General features: G+C 35.4%; 1 protein-coding gene across 4 annotated transcripts in view; it reads right to left on the minus strand.

Annotated features, from left to right (window-relative positions):
* Window positions 1-5165: 5165 nt before the first annotated feature.
* LOC131051360 (ethylene-insensitive protein 2.2) overlaps window positions 5166-19323 on the minus strand; it is a 67242-nt gene continuing 53084 nt past the window's right edge. For all 4 annotated transcript variants that reach the window (XM_057985842.2, XM_057985843.2, XM_057985841.2 and 1 more), the window contains 2 exons: window positions 7496-10291; window positions 5166-5849 (listed from right to left, as the gene is read on the minus strand). In XM_057985842.2, the coding sequence (XP_057841825.1) occupies window positions 5454-5849; window positions 7496-10291 (3192 nt within the window). In that variant the 3' untranslated portion in view covers window positions 5166-5453. The remainder of the gene's footprint in view (window positions 5850-7495; window positions 10292-19323) is intronic.

Here is a 19323-nt window from a genome sequence, read left to right on the forward strand (position 1 = left end):
TTTCAAGGTGGTTATGGACCTAAGATTAGCATGGAGTTATAATGTTATTGGTGAAATGGATCCTCATAGGTAATGAATTTTTAATGGTATTGGCAAAATGGATCCTCATACACAATGAATTTTTCTATGGTATTGACGTATACATGGGTGAATTAATACATTCATCTAAAATTCTAGGTGAAAATATTAATTACATCATTAGAAACATGTATTTTATAATTACAAAAATATTAATCGTGCATGCCTCATAAAACAAATTGATGATGAATTAAAATGCATTTGATCAATAATTCATAAAATTGAGGTAATTTGGTTCATTGGCAGTTGCATTTTATTCCTGAAATTTGAATCTACAGATATAAACCATTTTCACTAATTGATAGATTCACCACTAAACAAATGATTGGACTCATGATCCATCAACTTTCAAAAACTTCAATAGGATATTAAAATGTTATTACACTTGAACCTTATTTGATGATGATCACAAATAGTATGGGATGGTTGCTCATTATCATAGTTGGTGCAAAGAACTAGAAAAAATAAGAAGACCCAAGGTGTAGTAAGGGGTGCACTAGCATTTCGTTTATTATTTTGGATGTACTTAAAGGGTTAAGTGTTAGTTAGTGAACCAAGTAATGGGAAGATGAATGCAATAGCTCACATCCACTTTACTCTATATATCTGAGTCAATAACTATATACTCGTGTAAATAATAATTTCATGTGTTGTGTAGGTTACTGTATTAATGCCCTTGTTTAGTAATAAATACTAGTAGTATTGGCTACTTTCTTATTGTCATAGACGGTGGTAGAAGGAGAAAGAGGTTGGAAGCCATGGTGTTGTAAGAGATGTATTAGCCTTCCTCTCTCTTGTTGGGATGTACATAGGGTGTATGTATTAGTCAACCAATTATATGAGAAGATGTTTGCAATAAGGTCTCAACCACTTCCCTTGGTCAATGGATCTCTATGTGAACACATGACATTTGGGTTAAATCACATTATGTATGTGTTGGGTGCATGAATGTATAGTTAATGCATGCACCAAATATCATAGTATGAATTGGAGATCCATCAAATATTTGAACACTTCATCATTTTGCAATTAAACTTTATCTAACATCTAAGAGGGAACCCAAAAAACCATTGAAACAATAACAAACAACACCAAAACCAATGCTTATACTTGTGCTAATTTTAAAATAGTTGAGTTCAACAATTTTTATCTCTCCTAAGTATAATCTTTACAAGAAAAAAAATGGCTGTCTTACATAGAATGTAATTTTGATTGAATATGAAATATTACAATGAGATGCATTTCTTATATAGGCAATGTGTGATGTAGTTTGAACAACTAGCATGACACAAATTTAAAACCAGTATAAGTAAAGCTTGTGTGCTTGCCACAGAATATTGGGAGGAGGAATCTTTAGGCATTGCTAGCTCTATTGATCAATTCATTGACATTGATCCAATTACCATATTTAGGAAAGACGTCCTATTTACCAAACTGTGTAAAGGTTTATGTAGATATGTAATCCATTCTTCTATAGCGTTGTCTTCTCAATTTGGGGAGTGGAAGCAACAAATTGCCTCGGAAGATTCATTGGTTTTATTTACCTATCGTGTTGACAGCCGTTTGAACAATAGGAGGAAGCCATACAACTGGTGGAGAAGAGAAAAAATGGCTTCTTTTGCTCAACCTTTCGAGGCTTTGCCATTGGTGAATGGCGCTAAAGAAAATCCTTCAGATGGTTTTATCAATGGTGCCCCTGTCTTGGTACATCTTGACTTTATTGAGAGGGGTTCGAAGACAACTAGTCAAGAGCACTATTTGGTTAACAAGGACTCCACTAATACTCTCCATTTATTGATTCATCTCTCCATTTGCATGCATGAAAGAAAGAAGCCCATGAAAGAGGGTTCTAAGAATTCTTGTTAGTCAAGACCACTATTCAAAAAAGAGAACATAGTTCTTAGGAAATCAATTAAAAGCTCTATGGAGAGATTTGGTTTCAAGCGGCCCTGACATGGTGGATTTCTTGTTTTCTTTGAATTATAGTCATTTTTAATCTTTTGTTGATGTTGTTGGAAGTTAATAGGCTATTTGATCTATGTTGCGTTCCTTCATTTGGTTTTGAGGGTTTATTTTATACCTATGTAAGCATTGTAAAAAGTTTTAAGACACTGAAAATTCCCTTTCCTTTTTTTGTTTTCAAAAAATGATCCATACAATACACTATCTCATTCTAAATCTATCGAGAACATCTATTATTTAGGTTAAAAAATATACCATTTTGATTATCGTGAATGCATCGTTTCATGATTTGATTTGCAACATTAACCCATGTCTATTTAATACCCAATATAATCAAGGTTCCACTTAACACGCTAGCATCTCTTAAGAAAAATAAAACATTAAATAATTTTGTCATTTTCACCCTTTAGCATTTTTTCGTATTAACAAAGCATATAAATCATGTACCTAAAAGCCACGCTTCTCTCATAATTCTAACCAGTGTTATATTGCATTAATTACATATCTTATGGGCATTTCTAATTAAGAAAAAGGAAGGTTTGACCCATATGTTATTCAGTCATTTCAGGATTTATGAAGATTGATTTAAATGTGCATTGCTCTAGATTAAGATCTAAAGAAACCATTCTTCGGATGCCCATCTAGCCGTCATTTTTGTCAGTTCTTCCAAAGATCTAAAATGTAAACAAGATCACCACAAAGCAAAGGTAACTTGAAATATCATCTAGCACTTGCACCGTCAACTGAAATTGTAGGTTGAAAAAATGAACAATCATAAAGAAGAGAAAAGAAAGGTCAAATATTGGGTATCTGAAATTCTAGAGAGATTCAACACCATACCAACTCAAGTCAATGAGAAGCAACATACTGTAACCTGTTACCAAGCAGTAATGAAGAAACATCCAACTTAGTAGATAATGTTAGCCCACAGAGACCATTAATTTGTTTTTCATGAGATACCAAAGAAGATGAAGCTCCATGTGAGGCCCAGTAGAATTTTCAGGAGTAACAAAATGAGAGATTGTCTTTGTTCGCAAAACCGATGTGTTCCTTGTTCTCCATTTATTTATAAATGCTCAAGCATAATGTAAAAATTTAATATAAATTTACTAATATTAATAGAAACCAGCCAGGAAAGCAGAAAGAATGTTGAGAAAATTAATCCAATGCTTGTTCTCCATTTGTTTATAAATGTCTCAAGCATAATATATAAAGTTAATATAAAGTTACTAATATTAAGAGAAACCAGCCAGGAAAGCAGAATGAATGTTAAAAAAATTATCCAGATGAAACAGTTAATAGCTTCGGTTCTGCTGTAAATCATAACTAATGTGTGCGTTTTGAACTGAGTACCATCCACGGATTTTGTTCACTTAATGCATTAGACTCTATATATCTAGTCAGTCGTCTTTCCTATCTTGTTTATATTGCTTAGCAGAAAAAAGTTGTATAATAACAATATACTACAGTCGTGGCAAAAATTATGTAGATGGTTGCTCGTGGACCACCATGACTGATCGATTCATTATAAATATTTGATATTAGGCATGTGCGTAAATCAGAAAGCAATCAAAATGCTGCCTTCACCATCTCACAAGGTAACTAGAAAGCTACTTTGCAATACATGCCACCAATGGTGCTAGGCATTTACTTAATACACACAAAATAAACCATCAGTAGTATACCATCTGCATATTACCATAATGTAATATGCCACCTTGTATACAAGATTGAATACGGGGCTCATGTACACATTAGAATGTTAGATCTGATGACGGTGTGCAAATAGGCAGACTTGCTCCCGAGGAGCTTGTTCCAACACGCTAAGAATTTGATATCTTGAAAATTTTGGTGATATCTTATAAAAGAGGTCCTCCAAAATCACAAGATGAGACTCCATGAAATATGATGCAACCATATATCTTGTAGGCCTCCCTGTAGTTGTGTCTTGGATTTGCAAGGTGACCCAGTTTCCAAAGGTAGCCAGATTGCAAATCCTTCAAGCCATTATTCCTTCTGCATTTGACTTCTTGCCTACAAGCACTTAAAACTATGCAATGCTGAAAATTCCAACGGTCATTTTCAAATCTCCAAACTTTCCAAGGATTCCAGATAATAAGTGATTCCAAGATGAGAGATTATTACAAGAGACAATTAAAAATAAGAGCAATGGGAAACACACCAAGGAGTGCAATAATGAAAAAAGCCATAATGACAAATATTTGCTTGAAGATATTACTTTCAAGTTCAAACTATAATTCATCAGAGACAACACAGCCCAAAACAAAGTCACTCAAGGATGCACCACTAACTGCCAAGTAACATTTCCCCATATGTGATCATAAGGGCTCCCTTTTGCATCAGCAGTTGTTTTGTACATATAATCTCTATGATAAAATTCAGCAGTTGTTTTGCACATTAAATCTCTCTGATAAAATTCAGTGTACATTAATACTTCTTAATAGATAGCTGAGGTGAGCAGACTTGACAAAATTCACATTATGGCCAGCTTATAAAACTTCCAGAATTATTAACAGCTGAAGGCAGAAAAAAGAAATGGAAAATTGCACGAGTGGTAAAACCTACAATATGTAGACACGAAAGAATTTGCATTGCCCAAGATAAAATTCTATTATCTTTTTGCCTTTTAACACCAAGATAAGTGTAATAAACTAATTTAAACCATGAATCACCCAACAACCCAAATCATTTCAGGGTGGAATTTCTTATTTCTCGGTAGCTTTTGAAGTATAGCTACAGATTAAAACAGCCACTGGAACTGATTATCATACATAAACTTTCAGTAACTAACACCAAAGTTCATTAAATATGCTTGCTTTTAATGCAAATTTGATTGACATTAAAATTCAAAGGTCAATTCATAACATATTCACAGAACTGATAAGGAGGTTCTATTCATGGTATTATCATGAACAATTTTCAAACGGTCTAAGTTTGTTAATTGTAATTGTAATTAACTAAGATATTTTACTGTCATATAAAATGCACTAACCAATACAGTGACACCTGCATTTACTTGAGAGCATCCCGTGTCAAAAATAGGATGATTTATGTAATAGCCCCACTTCCCATGCACAATGCAAAGATTTGTGTTAGATTCTACATCTCCTCACCTGAGTGTGGGTAAACCTGGAGTATATACATAAAACAATATGTTAGTATTTACAAGGTAACGCACAATATATTAGCTACCGATTATTTCCAAGATTGATCACTCAGAGTAACAAATGTGGACTGGATTCTGCAATGAGCAGGTCTGTAGTCTGTACATAGCAAAGGTTTTTGAACAATCAGACACATGCACCATGCAGAAGCTCCAAAAAAAATTGAATCTTCCTTTGATTAAACAACAAAACATTACAATCACTGCAAAACCACTGCTGTTGTAGCTATCAAAACGCTTTCCGACTTCCACTATTATTTTCAAGCATTCCTTGCTTATTTGCAAGACGACGTTTATAACGCTTCAAAACCGAAGCCAAATTTTCTTTTCCTTTAGGAAAAGCAACATCTCCAGCGGCAGTCCCTGTACGCCCCTTGCGCGAAGCCACTGCCGATTCCACATCCTTAATAATTTCTAAAAATACACTTGCACTTGCACCCTTCCCCTTGACATTACCAGATCGCATTTGAGAGATGCTCTGACATGTAGTTGCAGATACCCCATTTGAGAACAAACCAACTGAACCCATCTTTCTTCCAGATATATCTGCAGGTGATGGTATATCGAGGCAAAAACATAGAGGAAGCACATGTCGAGGCTTGAAAAATGCTATGTCTAAAATACCCTGCAAAAATTATTAAATGGCCAAAATAAGTTATAAACACCTCTAGACATGAAAACAGGAAAAAGTTGTATAACAAGCATGTTACTACGAAGATTGATCACTATATATTTTCCCATGTTCCATGACACCTTTAGTGCAATGGCTCATTAAATAGGTCACAAGAATCCATCTGAGACAATTTGGAATGTACTGAAAGTTAAAATCATACCATTTCCAAATTGCATTGTATCTACATTTTATCGTATAGCAAAATGAAAATTACCTAAAGTAAATAATAATTCTTTGAAAGGATTGTGGCTAAATACCACACAAAGAAATGAATTGCAGCTAAAACTCAAATAAATGTTTTCCTCTGAATCTTGTATAATTATGTCCTCGTTTCAATAGGCTTCAATAGTTTCCTTCAACAAATGACTATGTTCCATTGAAACTAAAAAAAGAGGGTCAGGATGAATATGGACCAAAATTTGGGGACAGGGAATGGCAGTGCAAATATAATATAGTACTTGAAACATTAGTCATGAAAAAATGTAGAAGAAACTGCAATCAAAATATAATATAATATATCAATTGAGATATCCTATAGTACTTAACAATATCCATTGACATCATGTGTATTCAGCTTAGAACGTACTTAGGTATTCTTAGCTTATAGTCATGCACCAGCTAAATTGAGGTTCATTTACATGCTGTACATATTTTAATTAAGTTGATTATTATATATTATTTTACAAAGATCTCGTCAAAAGTCACACCCATTATTGAATCATCATCTGTTGCTGCCTATTGCTGCTATTTGTGTTTAAAGTTGTTTGATTTGTGCTGTTATAATTATTGTAAATTTGTCATACTTCTCTCCATGGCAGTTAAAGAGCACATAGTGCTGAATGCATGTCATTATTGATGAACCCAACATCAAAGAATAAGATCAGTTTAAATCCTTGTTTGCAACAAAAGTTTCAGGTGTCAAGGAAGTGATAATACCTCAAAAAAGGGAAAGAACCATGTAACATATAAGAAAGATATAGACATCTGCTCAATTGTTGAGCAAAAATCACCCAAAAAATGATTTTTATGTATTTTTTTTTTTAATAATTAAGTGGCCTGTTGGGGTGAGAGGACTTCCAACCATCCCTGGGACAATCGACTAGAGCCCAGGAATCCTCTGGCCTTCCCAGGGATGGCTGGGAGTCTCCACATTGTCCCCTACAAGGGTAATGTCCCCTGATCTGCAGGTAAGACTTGGGGATGTCCCACCCTACATATAGTGATATTTGTTCCCGTCCCCAGGTCTTGGGGACATCCTTGCCTATGAAACACCATAATTTTAGGGGGAGGGGACTGATGAATCCCTGTTGAACACTAACAAATTATAAGAAACATAAACATAAGCAATTTATAAAAACAGCAGTCTAAAAGGTTTGCATGTCTTTCCACTAACAAAAATATTTCATTTGACATACTTTTGGCACCAGATATTCATATGCAGCCTCGTTTATCCATATATTACCAAGACATTTTAGATGAGTGAAACAAAGCAATACCACAATGTGATTATAATCAAATAGTTAACCACTCAAAGGCAATAAAGAAACTCTGTAAATGATATCTTACATGGAAAATCACAGATATGCATATAGACAAACCTGTAGACGATTCAAAACATATGTGTACTTTCCCCACAGCTCTGGCCTACTCTCCATGAGAGACAACTCCAAGATCCTGTGAATACACCAAACACCAAAACTAACAACTAGGCCTGATTCCCATATGCAACCCTCACCACAATTAGGAACAGAGGATTCACTACCACTAGTGGAACCATATTTATGGTTCTGACGCTGATTCTGAGCATCATTGTTGTACAACCTGTAAGATTCAGAGGCATCAGCATCATGAAGGAATTGTTCCCTAAAAGCAACTAAACCAATGAGCTCCTCATCTAATCCACCATTCTGACGGAATCCAAATAACCATTCTGATCCATCCAACCTAAGAAGTTTTGCAATACAGAAGCGAAGACTTTGAAGCATCTCAACCTCAGAATCCACACAAGGTATAGTTCTGCTTGAAATATTCCTGGTATTTCCACTCCTATCAGAATAATGGAGCCCTTTACTTCCAGTCCCTGGCATACCAAATAGCTGTTCAAAAGGTTGTCTTGACCACAGAGAATTTTCTGCATTTGAATTTGACTGAAGTGAGAAAGCATCTTTGTGAAGCTGGGATGGGGAAAGCTCGTCAAAGGCCAAAGGAGTTTGTCTATCCCAGGAATCTTTTCTATCATTAAATGTTGCAGTACGAGAAACTGGTGTCTGCATGAAGCCCCTCCTTGGAGATGGACATCCTAAACCATATCTCATATCCAATTCCCCTGTGACCCTTTTTACTAAAGGATTCCATTGATCTGTTTTTTGGCCTATTAGAGGATTGCATTGAGATATGCCACAACCATATATGTCTGGCAGACTATGGTACTTTTTTGTTTGGCCTGTCTGTGGAGAATTTTCATGTGACCTTAGCAAAGATCTGCTAGAGATGGACTTGTCATAAGAAGACTGTCCTCCCTGTAAAGCATGAGATTTATATCCAGTGTTTTGAAAACCTGATCCCCATAATTCATCAATTCCAGATCCAACTGCCACATTATTCATAGAATTATCAATGCATGTTGGATAACGAGATCCAGCATGAGCCTGGGATTCAATACGAGAACCTATTGTATTATCACCTTCCATTAGAGTTCCACTTCGACCCATATAGGATGCCATTTGATAGCCATGTATGGTAGCTGGTTGGTAATCAAATTCTTCACGATGAGCTGGAAGATGCAAACTTGAGTAGCGTCGCTCACTTAAACTGAAAGACGGGATGGCTTGGCTTGTATAAGGATCTTGTGAAAGTGTAGAAGAAAGCCAAGATGCTGATGAAACCCCATGCATATTAGTTCCCATAGATGAATGCAAACCACTCAAGTGCTCACCTGTTTGCATGCAGGACTCTGCATGACTCGAGCACTCACTCGTGTTGCCTTTTTGCCAAAGCATCCTTTGTTGTTCACGGAAATAATTGGGTTCTCTTGCAATAACATTTTCCCTAGGCTGGATAGCCTTCATACCCAAGGCCAAATCCAACCTCTTCAATATTGCCTGCTTCGTCGGCTTTCCATGGAAGTCAAATAACTTTCCCCAGAACTCATCCAGAATAGATGCAAACTGTCGCCTTGCTGCACGACCCAGCCCAGATAATCTTGAAAGGCTACCATTTCCACTGCCCCCATCATCACTCCTGCCACCAACACTTCTACCTGACCCAGGTTCTTCATAAGTCACTGATGATACACTTTCAGATATATCCATAAGGACATCTTCATGTTCCCACACGTCGTCATCATCATCCTTTTCCAACTCTATGTCAGCTTCCATCTCAACTTCTTTGAAGGTGGACATCTCTGAAGCCTCTGTCGAAGATTTGACGACATTTGACAAAATGTTAGTTGAAAGACTGTCTGAGGTGGTTCCAGGCATCTTCATGGAAGATGATTCAATTCCAACAGAATTTGAGGATGCTGAAGAATCAGGAGAGAGTTCTGTGTCACTTTTTGCATCAACTGGTTGGAGTAAATCTGTATTTGGAACATGCTCTGAAGAAGAACTTCTACCCTCTTGGACTGAAGAAGCTATTGGGACCACATTTTCCTCAGAACAGATCCTAAAATTTGTCTCAGCCAAAGGCTTGTCGCTTATGACTTCCTTATTCACTGACAACTCAAGTGCAAGTGAGACATCTTCAGATTTTGTACCCTCTGTGTCTGTATGTTTTAAAATAAGATGCTCAGAGTGTTTGTGCAAAGTTATTGGTTCATCATTTGGTGGTTGGATCTCTGGTTTTTCATTTGCAGACTTTAGTGGCATTGTTATAAGCCATAACATAAGCCCAAACGACATACCAGCAACCATGAGAACTAGAGTGAAAGGAACTGCTCTGCCAGTTCCAATATTCCATCTCAAAGAGCACATCCAATCACTATCCCAAAAACACATCTCTAAGACAAGAGATAGATTAAGGATAAGCATAAAAAAGAATGATAACCAGGCCATAACTTCTACTGCAAAAGACACTTTATGGTTGCCCATTATTGAACTTGATGATGCCACTCTAAAAAGAGGTATGACAGCCGATGGAAGCTGCATAGCTAACATGACCTGAGAGAATATCAGCAGCCAATAAATACCTGCTGCCTCTGTATTCCATATGCAAAGCATGGCCAGCACAACAGCACCTACTTTGATTAAAGTGCGGTGAACCCAAATACGTGGATGAACACCAAGAAAACCTTCCAAAGCAACTTGTGCCCCAACAGTTCCAGTTAGTGTGGACAACTGGCTGGCACAATATATGCCTATAAAAAATGCTACAAGAGGAATTGGACTTTTGAATACCTGCTACATTACAAGAAGACAGGTCATGGGTTGCTAAAATACAGTTTAGAAGCTAATCAATATACAAGAAAATATATATCATCGTTTGTGTTCAAAACATTAGTGATACACACTGAAGGCCGAACGCATCATTACTTTGGTGTAATAGAATATAGTTACAAAGTTACATAAAATAACCACTATGAAATTAACAGGGGAAAAAAACTAAGAGCCTAATAACTAAGATCTGCATGAATGGTTAATCAGAATATTTTCTTTAATTCATGATACAGCAAGGAATTCAGAAATTTTCGAGGGTCTTTTATCCAAGTGCAAACCTTTTACACCTTTATAGATGACCATGTCACAGCCAGAGCATAAGGCCAAACAAAATTTTGTATAACATCACTGTGGAGCCATCTTTCTATGTACAAATATAAGTGACACATCTTTACATGAATAATGACAATAAATGGCATAAGCTGCAGAAAGAAGCACAACAAAACAAGAAAGTTTGAACTGGAACCAAAAACACCTAAAAAGCAAGGTGGGTTTGGTATTGTCACAAACCTTTTACGCGAATAGTATTAAAAAGTCTTACAGCACATTGTATCGACTGTAATCAGGTAAAGAAGAGATAAATGTTTAAACAGGCAAATTCTTCACAAGGAAAGATTGCATAATAGCATGGTACAAACATTGTTCCTACTATGAAGACTGGTGAAAGAAAATATATCAATAATTAATGTACATGAGTGGCCAAATAAATCAGTACAAACCTATGTATGTATGTATGTATTGTAGTACCATAATTGTTCCTACAGATAATTTTGAAGGAACAAAGAAAATTAAATTAATGTCCACAAATGACCAAAGTCGATCAATGGGGTTCAAAAGGTAACCAGTGACAATAGCCTTACATTACATACATACATACATCAATGAAATTCAAAAGGTAACAAGAGCCGATATACTAATCCAATATCAATTTAACGTGTACAATTATTGTGAAATATTATATAAAATATATAGGATCAAAAGATTACAATTGTATATTTATAATTTAAAATGTATATAAAATTGAAAACCGTATATTAAACATCTACATTTAAAATTTAAAATCATAAATTTATACTATTTTTATTAATTAATGTTTTGTAAAATTTAAAATTATCATGTACTATTTATATCAAATTTACATTATTATTAAATAAATAAAAATTTATTTAATTGACATCACAAAATAGACATTTTAAAAATTATAATACTTAAGTTTGCATTATAATAAATCTCTTGCAATGTTTACAATTTTATATTATAGGTTTCTGTTTAACATGGTCATATGCATTGTTATAATCTATTAATATATATAGATTTCTGTTTAAAAATGTAATATGCATTGTTATAAATCTATTAATATATACAGGTTTCTGTTTAAATACCTTACAATGTTTAAAGATTTTAGATGTATTATAATATAGATTATAAAGATTTGCATTAACAATTAATAATGTTAAAATTATAAATAATAAAACTTAAACTGTAAAAAGAGACATTTTATCATTTCAAATTTGGTGATTTGTGTTGTGGCTGTTGTCCAGTCAAAATATGAGCCAAAAAATACCTAAACCATTCAAAACATGAGCAGAAAATACCAGGTAATTGTCAATTGTCTGCAATTTCTGGCTATACGGCTGCACTGAGCACTCCTTTCCCTGGTTGTTTTCAGGTTACACTGTAATTACAACAGATGAAATGGGCAATTTTCATTCATGCTGTGACTCGAAATTAATGCTGGTTTTGTTTTGTTGTGACAAGCATACAAATGAAACTGCTAATATAGCAATCCTGATTTTTGGGTATGGAATCTGAGGTTTTACAAGTAAAAAAGTCATAAAACTGTTTCAAAACTTTTGCTCAACATTGGAGATGATTTAGAAACATCTTGGAACTGCCACATCAATGACTGAATCACCAAGGCATGCACTAAAATGTTTCCATCCAGTTCTGGAAGCTCAAATCCGAACCTTACCTGAATCCGCAAACATTTCAAACTCATACGGCATGCCCGATTTCAGTGCAATTCATGCCCAGAAATGCTGGTTTCTTGATCCAATTCAGTAAAATTGTTCAGCATAGATAATGGTTTTGTCAATATAAATACCAACCAAACACTCCATACACATCATCTCAGGGCTAAGTGGTTGCTGGGGATGAATTAAAGTGACCTCGGTATTTGCAGATACACGCCCTTTCTAACGACTTTCTTGATCACTCTATTTCTGAATGAGATAGAAAAGAGCATTCAACTAATACCTGAGGAGATGAAGCCAGTTCAGGAAAGCCAATCGAATGAAAAAGCATACAAGTCTTGGAGTACCACATCATCCCTAGCATTTGCAGTTAAGGAAGCAGCCATCTCCGTAGATCACAACAAGCTAAATATACATAACTCCCTCAGCCCAAAGCTGATTAGCCATGAATTTAAGTCTATGATATATGAGCTTGAAGATTCTCTCAAAACAAAGAGACTGTACAGAAAACCCAGCTTAGAAAATGCATTGAGGAACAGCCATCTTGCCCCTTTCAATACTGTCTCCGACTCCAAATTTTAAACCCGTAAAGCACTCTGTGTTGATTGTTGTTGACAAGTCCCATCTCTCTAGGGATATCTTGAAAATGTATCTAAAAGCGTTTTCAGAGATAATTGTTGGTATCCTAAACATAACATTAGCCAGCATTTTAATAGATGGTAGATCTGGTATTTATATAGTGACACAGATGTGGCTAAATTTCTATAAGTTATAGTTATGAAGTTCTGAGTTATAAATTCAAATGGCAAATCCAACAAGAATTCAGTCTTTGCATACATATGTTAGAAGCAGCAAATATATATAATACTGGAAAACTATTCCTGATCCTGTTATAACCAAAATATACAGTACAGTTAACTGCTTCAATGCCTTAATGAAATAGATGTGTTAAATAAATAAGCTGTGGTCCATGGCTAGTACAAAAACACAATTACATTTAAAACCTAGGTCACAAGATTCACGTTCATGTTCAAGTTCAATGAAGATGAAATTCAGAACAAGTACATCAAGTGGTAAAATTTGTGATTAAATTTGAATAATAAAATTAGAATTTTTTCTGCACACTGATAAGAGTTCCCTTTGTGAGGAACAATAGATAAAAACAAATTCATGGATGGTAGAGATTAAAAGGACTGCTATCAAACAAATCTTGACCATACAATGTCCAATAAATACACGACATGGAACCTTGTCATGTTGCAATATATCCATATTTGTGATATATGGAAAAGATCTTGATCTTACATTTATTACATTTTCTAAAATAGTTGTATTTAAATAGTCATAAATGATGGAGAACCAATGAGAAAATTACAAGTAGATAACATATGATTCTTTTACTAATTCAAAAAGCAGGAGAAAGAGAGATCAAATAAGCATATAGACTATTCATTCAATCATTATACAATAAAGAAATTACAAGGAGATAGCATATGGCTTTTCTTTTGTTAATTATTCCATTCTTTAAGGATTGTGTGTGTGCTCAAAAATGGTTATTAAACATATTTTCCTTTCTTTAAGCAAAGCTTGGTATAAAGTTATTAAAAATATCCTCACAGGTGGTCCAAAGTCAAATTGTGAAGCATTTTCTTAACTTACACATTCCAACTATTATAATATCACTCTACTACTAAATCTTCCAGCTGCTATACTATTAGATCCGATATTCCCAGCCGGATTGACTAAGTGACTCAAATTTCCTGTCAAACTCTGTCAAATGCACACCAAACTTCTAGAATGAATCTGCACCTTGTTGGAAAACTGGAATTTAATTGGATGCAGATAAGCTCAGGTCGGATGCTGCATTGTACCAGGCAGGGCTGATGGTGGTGGTGATGTGCCACACAATTGGCTCTCTTCATAGTGGTAGCCTTATCAATGAATATTTCAGGCAGCCACATCAACCCTGCGGTTACTTTCAGACTGAATGGGAAAAATACACATAGATAACATGTGATTTTCTTTCTAAATCGAAAGTATAAAAGAGAGATTGAGCTCATATAACAATATAGATTATTGATTCAATCATTATATACTAGAGAAATTACAAGGATATAACCATAGTTCATTACTTTCTTTATTGGTTCTTTTCTCTACCTTCAATTCTTTCATCATTCTCATCATATCATGTTGCAGGGCCTGAACCATTTTGGATTCTTCGTCACTACTACCTTCGGTGCTCTCATCATCGTCAGTCTTACTCTTCCCTCAGGAGGATGTTTTGTTTTCGCTTTCAATGCCCATCACCAGATTGTAAGCATCGACATACAAGGACGGAGGCACTACTCTCCTCTTCTTGCGTAACGAAGGGATAAATCCCTCGATGAACCACCTCTTCTTCAACCCATTGGCTAACTATTTCTCCATCTTACCCAACAACTCCTTGAGCCTACGATTGTATGCATGTATGTTCTCGTGCTCACCTTGTTTGATATTGTAGATTTCAGCAACAATTTCATTGTCATCCCTCAAAAGTTTAAATTCCTCCTAGAATGCCTTCTTTAGGCTATCCCACGATTCTGTGTTTCTCTTCTAGTTCCGAAAACTAGTCGATGGCTATTCCCAGTAACGTTGCAGGAAACACTCTCAACTAGTAGTCTTTATCTAACTGACCACTTGCCAACCAAATGGTTTTGCATGTCTTACACTGCCACGTAGAATCCTCTAACCCATTCCCCGTGAACTTCAGCAGTTTCTGTCAATCCACATTCGGACTTGTCAAACGAGTCACCATCTTTCTCGCCTACTTACTCCCTTGTGTGTTGGACCTGGGTGGACTATTCCAACCACTATATCCTGATGCTTTCCTTGCACTCTCAGCCACATGCACGTCCTCTGTATGTCCACTCCAGCGTCCCCAACACTCTGGATACTTCCAAGCTCTGACTCATCCATTTGCTCCCTCTAGTCGAGGGCCAACGATTTGAATCCTCCAGATCTTTATTCCCTTGAGATGGATAGACGACAAAATATGTCTATGAGTTCAAGATTTCCCTCTTCGTACTCCTCATCTAACGTTTATTGTACAAACGGATGGTCTAATCGTCCAATTGGATTTTCCTCGAATTTTTCTCGCAATCTTCTTCTTTGTTCTCTTTGTTCTACAATCCTTAAAGATCGCCTAATCACTTGGTCTTGACCACTCTATGGCCTTTTCTCACCTTTATTGGGGTCAAAGGGCATGAATCACTCAAGGCTGGCCCGATTTCTTTTAAGGCAACAACACCAAATGTTTATTAGTTGTATCTAATAAAATAATAATCAAATGACTGCATACCAGATACAGGAGTAAAATATATCTTTGTTCGCACATGAAACTATTTCAAAGAAGAAGACCAGAGATGGTCAGCCAAGGATTATAATTGATCTGACTCTATCCTACTACCTTCCTTGACAGTAAACAACATATTTAAAGGACCCGACAATTGCCAAGAGGAACACGGACACATTAACTACCCGTGAGACAACAAACTTAATTTGGACAATTAATACATTGTCGGATAACCAACATTATTAAACATAACAATAAGCATTTTATGCCAACTACAACATTGCTTATTTTTGTTGATTATTCCATTTTTCTAGGATTGTGTGTGTATTAAATTGGCTAAGTTGCAAGGTACGTGCATTTGGTCCTCCACACCTACACCGGGTTCACCTAAGGGTATGCCTCGGGTACGTACCCGAGCATACCTAGAAGTACCCAAAGGCACTGAGCACCAAAAAGTATCAAAAAAAAGACATTTTTTGACCTTTTTTTTTTGCATCCAAACACCCCTAAAATGCCCCTAAAAGTATCATTTTGCCCAATTCAAAGATTATTTTGCTCTCTTCACTCTCTCTTTTCTCATTTTCTCTTAAAAAAAAATTTACACCACCTTGTGCAGCTTATCATTGCTGCCCCTCGAACCCATTAGAGTCTCCACTTCCAAACCCCCACTAGTTAGTGTGATCTCGTCATTAAGAAATTTGATTACAATGAGGGGGTTTGGGAGTGGAGACCAGAATGAACAACTTAGACAGCTAAAACTATCACTATTAAATGACAACTGATAAAGATAAATATTAAATATTTAACTATCAATTGGTATTTAATATTTATCTTTATAACTACCACTTTGGCATTTGGCATTGATCAATGATCAAGTATCATACTATCAAATGCAATTTGTTTTACAATTCTGTATATTTCTTTATTTTTATTTTTTTGTCTATACATACATATATATATACCCAAACGTACCATACCCAAGGGCAAATAAAATTGCCTGTATTGGCATACCCAATTCTCATACCCATACCAGCAACTTAGGAAATTGGTCCTCTTCGTTGTGTTGGACTGAAAGGTCAAGATGGACGACAGTCCAATATTCTATCTGAGATATCTTTCATTTGTAATGTCCCCAACTCAAGCCATGAGGCTTAACTATACATTGGCTGTCCTTTCCTTGGATTACCAAGAGGAAGAGGACTTAAGAGGATCATTGGGTAAGTGTTAGAATCTTTGGCTTGCTCTCTATTCTATTCTCAAGTTGTGGACATGCCTTTTTATGCAGCTTAAGTGACTCTTAGCCTGAAGACTTATCATTTCCCCTTTTCAATAAAATGACTTAAGAGACATGTACTTTAAGTGTTTTTCATTAAACATGTGCAAAAGGGTACAAAAAGGGGCGTTGGAAAATAAAGAGCGTATTGGCTCATTTTTTGGAGTTTTATTTTGAGCATTGGATTGAGCTTGTAATGAATCTATGGCTGAGATTAGATCATTCCTTTGGGAGTCATTACATATCATGTTAGGGTTCTCTTGGAACTTATTATGTGATGATACTTTTCTCTATTGCTGCTGCAATTTCTTAGCTTGAGGTTTGAAACCCTTGAGTAACCCTGGTTTAAGAGACATACAAGCTCCCCCTAGTCAGTAGAGTGTTTCGATGGAAGGGATTTGGTCTTTGCTGCCCTAGCACATCATTTATAGAGCTGTTTATTCTTATCAGGTTTTGGAGACCATTTTGGAGGAGTGATTCAGAGGGATCAGAATAAGATTTGGACAACCTACAGCAATATTCTTGCACGTTCCTGAGCATCCTTGATGCTAACGTCAGCAAGGACAAGTGTGACGTCACATTGTGAGACCCAGCATTGATTTTCTAAGGGTTTTGGCAAGGGCGGCTAGGGTTTTTAAGGCATTTTTTGAGGTATTTGAGCATAAAATTGTATACTACTGGTTACATTCATCTCAGAAAATATAAGAAAAATAATATAAGCCGTTTATGAAATTTCTGGGCAGTTTTAGTGTGTTTTCTATAACTTTTTTATTTTCAGAAATATTCAGAACTTCCTATAAAATCATAGAAAAATCCAAAAACATTCTGATCATAGATCTGAGTTTGTTGAAGGGTTATCTATTTGCAAATAAACTTTTAGAATTTTCTCTTGCATATTTGTGGAGATATTGTAATGGCATGTGTGTGATCTTCTCTCCAAATTGGTAAAATTTCAAGTTTTCATTACTTTGGTATGCAGGTAAATCTCTCATTTCTTCTCTTTTTGAATTTTGCTGATGTTTCTTCAATTGGATGTCATGCTTACCCTTAAGGGAGCATAGGACTTCCCCAAGATACTAATATTTTGGGGGGATATATTCTTTTATTTAGCCATTTTATGTTACTATACCAATCATGATATAAATTATATAGAATACCATAGAGAGGTTTTGTGCACAAGTTTTTCCATCTCTCTACACTTGACTTTAATAGTCAATAGCAAATTTACACTTCATCTCTAACAAAAAGTGGTAATTAATGAAGTCCATTTCTTTCCTAAACATTGAATAAACTTGCATTCACTAAAGGAGCTAAAATTACTGAATAGTGTAAAGGTGTAGAATCATTCCCAAGAGCTTGGAGTGTATATATATTATAGACCACCATTTACAAGATTTATATGAGCCATTTTAGGCATTTTTAAATAGATTTTGATGTTCATTATTTTTCTCCTACTTTGTTAAGGATTGTATTTGTTTTTACAACAAATTATAGGTACATTAATGAGACCATTGGATAGGATGACATTCAAAATTAGAACCTGCTTGTGGCTAGTGAGATTTTCCACAACTAAGCCACTTGCCCTTTCATGCTGGAAACTTTCAAATTCTATCAAGTGTATTTCAAAACATACCCTCTGAGGACATTCACGTTGAGATCAGCTATGATATGAAATTTAAAATATCAAACATGATAAAGCTCTGTTCTAATAAATTTAATGTGGGATAGAATTTCAGCTATGATATGTGATTTTAGCATAAACTGCATACATTTTGTATCATTTTCCATGTAATTAAAGAATTGACTATGGAAGAATTCTCTATGACAAAAATTTTACTTTAATCAAAATAAATTATGATCATGACCATCAAACCTACGAGTCCATTTGCTGCTTAATATATTGTATTAAGAAATAAATTTAAATTTACCCCCATTAATGGGGTAATTGGTAATCAGAGTGTTTGTAAGGAACCTAAATGGACGCCTCCTGCATGTGAGTTTCACAGATTGAACTTAGATGGTGCCTCTAGAGGCAATCCATGTTCTGCTGGAACTGGGGTGGTCATTCACAATTCTTGTGGTAGACTTGTTAAGGATGGATCATTCTTCCTGGGATCTAAAACAAAAAATGAGGGAAGTAGAAAATGTGTGCAAGGACTCTCCGTGATGTCTTCTTTAGATTGTAAAAAAATGATCATTGAAGGTGATTCAATAGTTCTGAACCAAGATTTGAGACAAACGTCTTGTCAAATCTGGAAGACCTACAAGCTTTTGAAAGGTGCTCATTGGGTTTGTGATAATTTTGAAGATATCATCTTCAATCATTGCTTTCGAGAATCTAATTAGGCAGCCGATCTCTTAGTTAATGCAAGTGTTGAAAAGATGCCTTCCTTGGCAATTACTAGTGACCATCTGA

This window comes from Cryptomeria japonica, chromosome 11, assembly GCF_030272615.1.
Source record: "Cryptomeria japonica chromosome 11, Sugi_1.0, whole genome shotgun sequence".
NCBI lineage: Eukaryota > Viridiplantae > Streptophyta > Pinopsida > Cupressales > Cupressaceae > Cryptomeria > Cryptomeria japonica.